At 43.2% G+C, this 11453-nt stretch overlaps 1 protein-coding gene across 1 annotated transcript; it reads left to right on the forward strand.

Moving 5' to 3' along the window:
* Positions 1-1806: 1806 nt before the first annotated feature.
* Positions 1807-3745, forward strand: LOC127756750 (AAA-ATPase At3g28580-like). The gene has a single exon (XM_052282126.1). The coding sequence runs from the start codon at positions 1938-1940 to the stop codon at positions 3471-3473; it is 1536 nt and encodes a 511-aa protein (XP_052138086.1). The 5' UTR covers positions 1807-1937; the 3' UTR covers positions 3474-3745.
* Positions 3746-11453: the final 7708 nt, after the last annotated feature.

Consider the following 11453-nt stretch of genomic DNA (forward strand, 5'->3'; position numbering starts at 1 on the left):
CTAACCCCTATACTATAACTCCATTGTACTCCTTTGCATTTATGTCGCACTTGTGGGTGTGTCTTGTTGAGTACGGTGGTTGTACTCAGTCTTGCTCAATTTTTCCCAAACCCAGAAGAGGAGCTCCTGGATGATGAAGGCTTTGGTGTTTAGCTCGTGCCTACCGTCAAGCGCCTGTGGTCGTCGCCCTAGTCTTCCGCTGTTTTTCGTTGTCTTCGTGTGTGCTGGGCCCTCGTCGCCCATGTAATAATAACTATTTACGCTTCCGCTTGTTAAACTCTGAATTATATCAACTTTTGGTGTACCTTGCCTACTGGGACAAGGAATAATACACGCACGTAAGGAACGCCCGTTGGGTTATTTCCGGTCGTGACACCTATAAACACTTTTAAGTCGCTACGTGGCATTCTATTAATTACAAAAACACTCATATAATCGACCATCGGTTTCCACTTAAACCGATGGACCCAATTTTTATACCATCATATCTATCTTTTGGGAAAAAAACAAAGTCTATCAGAATCTCTGTCTGGCTCACTGCATAACATGCACCTTTTAAACCGGTAGAACCATTGTTTCTAACAAGTGTTTATTCATGGTACATGACATTCCAAAAATATTACTGTGCAATGATATTTTGACGTTATTGTATTCCTGCTAGGTTGCGTGGAACTTCTCATTCACTCTACATGAAATGTTTATAGGTAGATCGCCTCTCAAAATATATCAATCATATTAGGCTATATAAACCCATGCATTTTTCGTGTAGCTTAATGTCCCACCCAATTCATCCTTTAACATATTATGATAATATATTATACAATTAAAAAAATAAAAACACCTTAATTTTTATTTTACACTTACTTTTACTTTCGTTGACATGTTTTCTAAAGAAAATAAATCTACCTTTTTTTAAAATGATGAAGAATATTATAAATAATTACTTATAGATACTACTTATATTTGATATAATATAAATCTAATAGGTTAAAATATTATTAAAGAATTAATTAATGCTGACAAAAATAATTTATGGAGAAATCGTGGCAGATGTTCTCCTGTTAAATGTCGCTTTTATAAATACCTCAAACTTGGCGTACGACGCATGCCCGCGCGAACGCGCGGGCTACCTTCCTAGTTAAATAAATTGGACGTGATATATGATGTTGTATGCTTGCATGAGGTTAAATAAATAATTATTGCTAATGGGTGATGATGTGGCATGGTTATACGGCTATAATTATAACTTTATGAAAATATTGGTTAGATTGTGGCATGATTGCTGATTGCCATGGTTGACCTATATATAGTTGCACGACTAGTGGAGCCCCCTATTATAGAGAGACACGTCCAAACAAAGACCTCGACCTCTTTGCTTCAACGAAGCTTCAACGACGCGCGCGTTCTCACACGGTCACACCTTCTTCCACGCTGAAACGGTGTGGAACTGTGGATCATTAATTTTACGCGCTAAATCACCAGTTAGGACTTGTTTAGATATAAAAATTTTAGTAAAAAATATCACATTAAATGTTTGGATACATGTATAGTATATTAAATGTGGGGGAAAAAATAATTGCACAGTTTACACGTAAATTACGAGACAAATCTTTTGAGTCTAATTACACCATGATTTAACAGTGAACATTTGCTAATGACGGATTAATTAGTTTTAATAAATTTATCTCGCAGTTTACAGGCGAAATCTATAATTTGTTTTGTTATTAGTCTACGTTTAATAATTAATTCAAATACGTGTCCGTATACTTCAAGACCTTTACACGCAAGGAACACCCTTATATAAGCTGGGGCCAGAGAAGCGATGGTGGAGGGAGAGACATACACATCCACAATCGGCAGCTATTAATTACACAGAGAGCTCCTAGCTTGCCAGCTTGATTAAGCAAAGGAGTGACGTCGTACTGCACTGCGCAGCCATGGCGACTCTGGAGACGTGGGTAGGGTTCGGGTCGGCCATGGCCGGCGTGGGCTTGCTTTGGTCCCGGATGCCGGAGCACGTCCACGAGGAGGCTAGGTACATCATCAGTAGCGTGGTCCCCATGGTGATGTCCTACTTCAACCCCTACGAGCAGATCACCGTGTCGGAGTACGGCGAGGAGCGGTTCCGGCGGAACAAGATGTTCGACGCCGTCTCCACCTACCTGAGGAGCGCGTGCCTGGGCAGCGCAACCAAGCTCAAGGCCGAGCTCGGCAACAACATCGGGGATGACCCGCTTGTGATTCTAGACGAGAACCAGGAGGTCGTCGACTGCTTGGATGGTGCTCGCATGTGGTGGAGGCTTTGCCCCAAGGCCTCCAAGAACAAGGGGAGCACCATCATCAGCATGTTCCCCGGGGACACGGACGAGCCGCGGTGCTACAGGCTGGTGTTCCACAAGCGCCACCGCCAGCTCGTGCTCAAGACCTACCTGCCCGGCATCATCCGGCGGTGGCGCGAGCTAACAGCCAAGGACCGGCAGAGGCTGCTGTTCACCAACCACTCCAAAAAAGGGGAGATCAGCATGTGGACCAGTGTCCCGTACAATCCCCCGTCGACGTTCGACATGCTCGCCATGGGCCATGCCAAGAAGGTTGAGATTATGGACGATCTCAGGGCGTTCCAGAAGGGGAAGGAGTACCACTCCAAGGTCGGCAAGGCGTGGAAGCGGGGCTACCTTCTGTACGGGCCACCGGGCACTGGCAAGACCACTATGATTGGGGCTATGGCCAATTTCCTCGACTATGACGTCTACGACCTCGACCTAACATCTGTCAAGGATAACGCCGAGCTGCGGAAGCTCTTCCTCGACACGACGGACAAATCCATCATCGTTATCGAGGACATCGACGCCATCGAGGTCGAGCTCACTACCAAGCGCAAGGGCAAGAAGATGGACAACGGCGACGAAGCCGACAACAACCATGTGCTGGTCGAGCTTTCCAACAAGACTGATGATAAAAGCAAAGTGACGCTGTCGGGCCTGCTCAGCTTCGTCGATGGGCTGTGGTCGGCGTGCGGCAGCGAGAGGGTGTTCGTGTTCACAACAAACCACGTTGACAGGCTCGACCCGGCGCTGATCCGGCCGGGGAGGATGGACAAGCACATCGAGATGTCCTATTGCCGCCTCGATGCCTTCAAGGTGCTCGCCAAGAGCTACCTGGACATCACCGAGCACTCGCTTTTTGGTGAAATCGGGAGACTGCTCGACGAGACCGACACGACTCCGGCAGATGTTGCCGATAACCTCATGCCGCGGGGTAAGAGGAACGGTGAAATCAGTCGACTGATCGAAGTGATCGACGGGTCACCGGCAGACGTGGCCGGTAACCTCATGCTACGGTGCAAGAGGAAGAGAGAAGCGGATGAGTGCCTGGCAGGTTTAGTGGAAACACTGAAGAAGGCCAAGATGGAATCAGCAACACCTCCTATGGACACAATCGAGGAAGAGGCCAACAAAGAGGAACAAACCTAAATCAGAAGAAAGCTAGACAGGGGCTGATATATGATGAGGGCTGCTACTTCTTGGTCTCCTCGGTTTGTGTTTCCTATTTTACCTGACTTCCGTGTAACGGTGCGTACGGGTTTATTAGTCACTTAAGCTTGCATAAGCCATACCATAAAATGACAAAATATATAATAATAGTGGTGTATTACGACTTATGTTCTGATCTATTATTTCACGCTCCATAATTCGTCTTGTGAACCTTCTAAATTCTGATAAATTATATGTTTATATATATGTGAGTTTAATTGTGTCATTGATAAAAATCTTGACAACAAGAAACCAGGTTATGTTTGTGTGTCGTCTCTCCTATGAAGGGAGAAGATGGCTAGACTCCGGAGATTTTTTTTTTATGGGAATTGTTATACAGCTGCCGGTTGTCTTTTTCGTTTTCATCAGCCGAATTTGTGGCCATCAGATCCCTTCAAGATTCGTGCTGGTTACGGACCGGTCCAGACAATCCCGTTGTGAACCCATTTTGTTCCCCTATAGGCTATAGCCTTGATGAAAATAGGAATCCCCAAAATTCACCATTCACGCGGAGAAAGAGAAGAAGCAGCAGCTGCGCCCATCGGCGGTGTCACTACAGCGTGGTCGCGACGCCCTGAGCGTCTCCTCCGACCGACGGAGCCCATGGTCTCGGTGTCTCCTCTGGCATAAGCGGAGTCCGCTGCAATGGATGTGAGCTTTGGGGGAGAGTGGTTGTTCAAAGGACGGTAGCGGAGGTTGTGGTTGCCGACGAGGTTTCAACGGAGACCTTCGCGGCAGATGTCGATGCAGCCAAGGCCGTTCTCGCGGCGGATGGTGAGGTGGCCAATCCTTGCCTGTCTGTTCCAGGAATGGAGCTAGTGACATCTGAACCACCAAGCAAGGGAGGCACACCGATCCATACAGTGAGTCAGTATAATGTCATATCTCAGGAGTGATTATTGTTTCACATATGTTTTAGAAACTATTTTAGGGGGGAATGAAATGCTTGATATCATGATACGTGTAAAACATTTTGGGTGTGTTTAGTTCTTTGGCTGTAAAGTTTTTGAAGTGTACGTACACACATTTGAAGTATTACACATAGACTAATAATAAAACAAATTACAAATTCCACATGTAAACTGCGAGACGAATTTATTAAACCTAATTAATCTATCATTAGCAAATATTTACTGTGGCATCACATTGTTAAATTATGGTGTAATTAGGCTCAAAATATTCGTCTCGCAATTTACATGCAAACTGTGTAATTGGCTTTTTTTTTCTACATTTAATTTCCCATGCATATGTCCAAATATTTGATGTGTGACGTTTTTGGCCAAAATTTTTTGTGATTGCCTTTGCTGTTTTGTTTGTCCAGATCTATAAATGCGTCAACCTACCCAACTCCCATTCTGAAATATTTGCATGACATGTACATCAACAGCTCAATGTCTCTTTGCTGGCTTTTTTGTGGCCAGGATCAATCGGATTTGTGGTAAAAAATGAGTGGTAGTTTTCATTGATATTTAATATAACTAAACGCTAAACTATTGTGTTAATTCTTAATTGAAGTACTGTGTTATTGGACACTGGGCTACTTATACTGAAATGCCGTGTTCAATTTTTACTCTGTTTGATTCGGCATTGTTTCAGGCTCTGGTAAAAAAATCGACTATGTATTCTATGTACCCTTTTTTGTGATGTGCTCAGCTAGCTGCACAACCGCTGCTCTGGTGCCTTCAGTCTTTGACCCTGTTTGGTAGTAAATATGTATTCTATGTACCTTTTTTTTATGATGTATTCATTTGTATAAGTTAAATCACAAGTTCTCATGCAAAAATTCTATTGCTTAGCCTCAGGAGGACACCATGCTTGATAGTGTTAGATGGTTATAATATATAGCGCTTCCAATATTTGTAAGATAGCTTATTTTGTAGGATTCTAAGTTAGTTTAATTTTGTGCATTTTTCATTGAGGAAAATAAGTACATGAGGCTGCCCTAAATTGTGCTTGCTGGGTGTTTCTACCAGTATTAAAGACAAGTTGGTTCAGATCTATGTAGGATTGTGCTCTTATATTAAAGATGCATTTTTTTGGACAATTTGCATTGCATGTGATCATGGATGGAAATATCCATACTTTACATCTGTTTACTGCTCTGCTCTAGTGTTGTGAGCAATTTGTGCTGCTCACACCCTTCATGCTCCTCCTTTTCAATGCTGATGATTCTTTTCTTTTTCCTGAAGAACTTGGTTGGATGTTGTTCTTGCAGTAGGTGTTGTCCCCATGTGCCGCATTGAATGCAAGCTGGTTTTCCCTATCTCTGGGTTAGCAGCACATAAGATCAATCTTGTTGGGAAAGATGAGGAGATATACATCTATAAGCTCCCCCATCCCTCCTGTAGGATCGAACAGCAAGAACTAAGACAACCAAAGGGGAGTGAATGGTTGTAGTACCCAAAAACCAAAACTTTCAGCGGAAATAAAAATTACCCTTGAATCGATGGATCGCGGTCTGATCAAAGTATATTGGCCGGTCTGACCGCCTGGATATCGTCGGTCTAACCGGATCAGATCGTCTGGTCTAACCGCCCCGAAGAAGCTGCAGTCGCCTGAAGCCGCCACCGGTCTGACCGCCGTATACCTGCCAGTCTGACCGCCACGATGTCGCCGGTGTCTCGTCGGTTAGACCGCCGAACCCGAGCAAACACAAATCGAAGAACTCTTGATATAGATGACAACTTTATTACTTCTCTATGTTTACAAAGTGCAACAACAGCACTCACGAAAATCTCGACTAAACTCGATACCCTAACTAGTCTGTCAACTCAATGCTCTCTAAAGCGATACCGAGAGGCCAAACACTCTCTCTCTATTTATACATGAGGTAGGCAGTCTAAAGCTACGAACCGAACTTATACAAGAAGTCCTAATTTACCTAGGAAATCTTCCCATATAAGAAACCAACTTTACAAACTCTAATTGTACCAAATTTGGACTCCTTCCAAATTCGACTCCACATCGCATAGACACACAATATCTCTATCGTATGCCATATGGAATCTTCACCAACCATGTGCATTGATCTTTAGCCTAAGTATCCCGCATGATATCTGACCGTCCGGATGTCACCTTAACTTCAAGTTGACTCCCGATCCATCACCGGCAATACTCTCCCAAGGCATCAAGTCATTACACATGAATAAAAAAAACCATATTCCGAGACAAAGCTATCTCCAACTTGACTTATTGTGGGAACTAAACAAGACCTAATGTGGACATCAGTCAGTACTAATGAGTTCATGTATACTGTGGCCACCTGTTATTTTTAGCGAGACATACTCATGTGGGGGAAAGAGCACACCTCCTTTTTTTCAAGAAAGGAGCGTGTCACTGATTAGTCCTACTAGTTACCAACCCGTGCCTTTGCACGGGCTATTCTATGCTACTTAAAAAAATAAAACATTTCATTCATCCGTCAAAACAAAAAAATAGCAAAAAAATAACCTAAATAAAGTCCTACTCTCCTAAGTAGATCCGATTCCCACTTAAAAACAGGAAAAACATCTGAGAAAAAATAGCGGAAAACAAAAAAAAAAGTCCATTTCCTCTGAGTGGCGAAAAAAAACTGTAGATCTAAACAAAAAAATCCGATTCCTATAAAAAGCGAAAAACAAAAAAAGTATATCTCTATCTCTACAACTTAAAAAATTCTAAACGTTTCCTTCGTCCGTCAAAAGAAAAAATAGCGAAAAATAACCTAAAAAAAAGTCCGACTCCCAAGTAGATCCGATTCCCACTTAAAAATTGGAAAAAAATATGTCTCTAATACTTAAAAAATTCAAAACGTTTCCTTTGGCCGTCAACACAAAAAAAAGTGAAAATAATAACCTAAAAAAAGTCCGACTCCCCTAAGTAGATCCGATTCCCACTTAAAAAAGAGAAAAAAATCTGAGAAAAAATAGCGGAATAAATAACAAAATAAAGACTGTTTCCCATAAGTGGCGAAAAAAAACTGTAGATCTGAACAAAAATAAAAAGATTCCTATAAGAGGCGAAAAAAATCTATCTATCTCTACTACTAAAAAAAATTCAAAACGTTTCCTTCGTCCATCCAAACAAAAAAAATAGCGAAAAATTATCGTAAAAAAAGCCCTACTCTCCTAAGTAGATCCGATTCCCACTTAAAAATAGGAAAAAAAATCTGAGAAAAATACCAAAATAAACAACAAAAAAAAAGTCTGTTTCCCCTAAGTGGCGAAAAAAATGTAGATCTGAACGAAAAAAATCTGATTCTTATAAAAGGCGAAAAACAAAAAAAATCTATCCATCTATATACTACTTAAAAAATTCAAAATATTTCCTTCGTCCGATTCCTAAGAAAGTGGCAAAAAAAACGGTTCGTCAAAAATAAAAAAAGGTTCATATAAAATAAAAAATACACGTGAGAAAGAAATAAAAAGGGCGAAAAAGAGTCTGATTTCTATTCATTTTAGTAGTCTATATATAATCTGATCTAACTATTCAAAAAGAGAAGTTTTCATTGTACAACTAAAAAGAAAAAATGCACGAGAAAAAAAAGGTTTAAAAAACGCGTGAGAAAAAAAAGTCAGGAGATAAAATTGATGGACGCTTGGGTTGGATAGGATCCATCAATTTTTTTCCATCTCCTACCACTACACTGGCGAAGGTCACCTGTGACGGGCCCAAACCCTCATCTTTGATGGCTTCGCGCATGGTCAGTGATCAGTGGTCACTGGTGAGTCCAGTCACCTTTGACGGGTGGCCGGCCGTCACAGGTGACAGCCACCTCTGACGGGCAAGTTACTAGAAGGCCGTCAGAGGTGTTGGTTTCCGCTAGCCTAGGGCGAGTTAGGACCCGTCACAGGTGACTCATCTCTGACGGCCCTTTAAATAAAGGCCGTCAGAGGTTGAGGTCTCCGTAGTTAGAAGCTGTCACAGGTGATCTACCTATGACGGCCCCAAAAGTAAAGGCCCGTCACAGGTAGGTCACCTCTGACGGGCCTTTATTTGCTAGTCCGTCACAGGTTAGGTTACCTTTGACGGATTTTTGTTCCGACCCGTCACTGATGAGTTAAATCCAAAAAAAAAATAAATGCTAAATATTGGCTAGCCTCAGGATTTGCTAGCCATGCCCTCTGAAACACAGATACATTACAGATATATTCCAGTCACAGATACATCACCCCCCAATATAACATCACAGATCCATCTCAAACATCACAGATCCCCAACAACATATATATGCAGTTCAAATGCCACAATTTTGCACAGCAAATTCACACCCCTTGAAAGCCACAATTTCGGTCGTTGCTCATAGAACCGCATATATACTTACCAAATGGATTAAAGCCATAATGTACTCGACCTCCACAACCTGTCAATAAGGAAAAAAAAGGAGAAAACAGATGAATAGTACAACGTAAATCGTAGTTGATCAAATGTGATGACAATTTAGTAAACTACCATAAATATTGCACATATGAAAGTAAATTACATTGCACTCCATAAAAACATAATTTTTTACATCGCAAGAAATTATAAAAACATCATTTTTACATCACAATAAATTATCTAGCCAAGTTCATGAGTCTATTTGACATGAAAACGTCATTTCTTGTTTATTATTTCTGCAAGAATGAAGGCGCACACTTCGCCTCTGATAGCGGGGGGGTTGATGGGTGAGATCTTGAAGCCAGCTCTACCTTTCTGTTTAATAAATAAGAGGTTAATTAGCACGTTTTGAATAGCAATGTAGGTATTGAAATGAGCTTATTCGCCATTAGCAACAACCTCAGGGTCGAAATCTTTCACCTCTCTTAGAAGTGTTGACATGTTGTGGCACACGTGGAAACCACATTGGTCTCCGATCTGTTGTGCGCATGCAAACTTGGTGTCATGATAAAGTTCGTCCTTGCCCTCCTTGTGCCTACCACCCTTTTCCACATATGGGCCCCAAGCCATATTTAAGGCCTTGGTGATTTCACTGAAATCATAATCTTTGGACTTATTGGAGTTAAGGTAGGTAACCCTACTCCACTTAGGTATGATGACTAGGAGAATCCAATGTCGCCTACGCAGTGGTTATGTAGCGTTAGTACTAAGAACCTTAACTTCAAAAACAATATACACGAAGGGTATTGTCCTCTTACTCTTGGTTGTGTGCGTACATGATGTACTCCTTGTCTTGATGGGCCCATAAACACCGGTTGACATAGTCAACCACCTCAGTGAAGCTCTGTCGTAAATTAACCTCGTTCACCATGGATGGATCAAGGAACCCAACCTGATTACCAAGGCGACGACTCTCGATCCAACACAACCTTAAAACATTTACGTATTAGAACTAATTTAATTAGGAGATATAGTCCAATCATATCACAAGTATAGAAGGTATGCACTTACAAGGAGTAGCATTTTAGAAGACCAGTTTCCAACTTCCGGATCCTGAAAAGGTCGAAGAGGTCATCAAAGCCTATAGTTATATAGGCAGGCGACGATAGGAACGGCTGGTGGTCATGATGTCCAACTATGGATGACTCCCTCATTTTCCGCTTGGCATTGCTTAGCTCCATGTATTGCTTATGTAGCTCTCGGCAAGCAATACCCATCACGGCTAACACATTGTCCTCCACCAATGGCATGCCTAGCTCAAATTGGGCTGGCGCCCTCACGACCTTCCCCGCTTTGCTCACCGGCATCGACGTCGCAGCCTTGCCCCTTTTTGGCTCCGGCGCCAACTCCCCGACCTTCCCCTTGCCGCGTTCACGCTTCTGGCCCTTGACAAGTGGTGGGGAGCTATCGGCCTTTCTTGTGGTCTTTATTGGAGCCAAGCTTTGAGCTATATCTGCCAAGTCCATATCAGCTCCAACGGGAGAATGAGGTACTGACAATGCCGGTCCACGGGGAGCCTCAATTGATAGCTTAGACTTGGGAGGTGTGAGCTCCGTCGGTCGACTTGGACGAGGAGTCATCTTCACAACTATGTCTTCTTTGGGCCATTGTATGAACGTCTTGCGCGCATCGCCCAAAGTTATGATTTCATCATTTGGGGGCACGGGCAGCGGATAGCCTGACCAGGTGTCCTTTACTGTATCGATGGACACCTTGGCATACCCAGCTAGCAGGTCTGCGCCGTGGACCTTGTCTGTAACCGAGGGCTTGAAAGCCATGCCCTCAGCGACTTCAAGAGCGAAAGTTGGGTGGACTCTCGCTAGTAGGACACACTGTGCTGCGCCCTGCATAAGGTGAAAGTTTGAATTTAATATTGGAACGTGTAAATGTCTTTTATTAGATATGGATCGGACAACAACAATTACCTCGATGTGGTCCACTGCAGCTAGTGGTGCGATCGGGAGACCCGGGGCCGGCACCTCTGTGGATGCACAACTACTCCTATGCTGTGACGGACTCGCGTCGTGTTGTGCACGAGGAGTTGGTTGCACAGCAGGTGTTGTGACTCGGGGTATATTCATGTCAGCGATGACCTTGTTAACCCTTTCTTCCACCCTTGCATTCATGCTAGCTTCTAGTTCTTGAATGACCTCAACCTTAAGTTCGGCCTTCAAACGAGCGTCCCTCTCTTCCTTGGAGACTTTCCGTTTCCTGTATTGGGAGCTGTACTGAGGGAGTCCATGCTTCCAGGGCACATCGCTACCAATTCCCCGAGTTCGGCCGGGATGTTCTTTGGTTCCGAGCGCCTTTGTGAGGATGTCATCTTCGCGCCTCTTCGGCGCGGACTCAACCTCGCTTTGTGAAGCTTGTTCAGCAACCAAGCCCAACTAGAAAAGAAAATAGTCGTTTATACGAACTTGTACTTTATACGAACGGAAATTAGTTAGGTTAAGTAGTGAACTCACCAGTTCCTGATAGACGACGGCATCACTTTTGTTCTCAAATGTGACAGAGCCGTCCGGGTTGACCTTACCCCTTGCCCGCGCCCAGTTGCGAGCTCTT

This window comes from Oryza glaberrima, chromosome 12, assembly GCF_000147395.1.
Source record: "Oryza glaberrima chromosome 12, OglaRS2, whole genome shotgun sequence".
Classification (NCBI taxonomy): Eukaryota; Viridiplantae; Streptophyta; class Magnoliopsida; order Poales; family Poaceae; genus Oryza; species Oryza glaberrima.

Excerpts from the sequence above, each read along its gene's own strand:
- LOC127756750 (XM_052282126.1), top strand. The coding sequence starts at position 1,938 with ATGGCGACTCTGGAGACGTGGGTAGGGTTCGGGTCGGCCATGGCCGGC.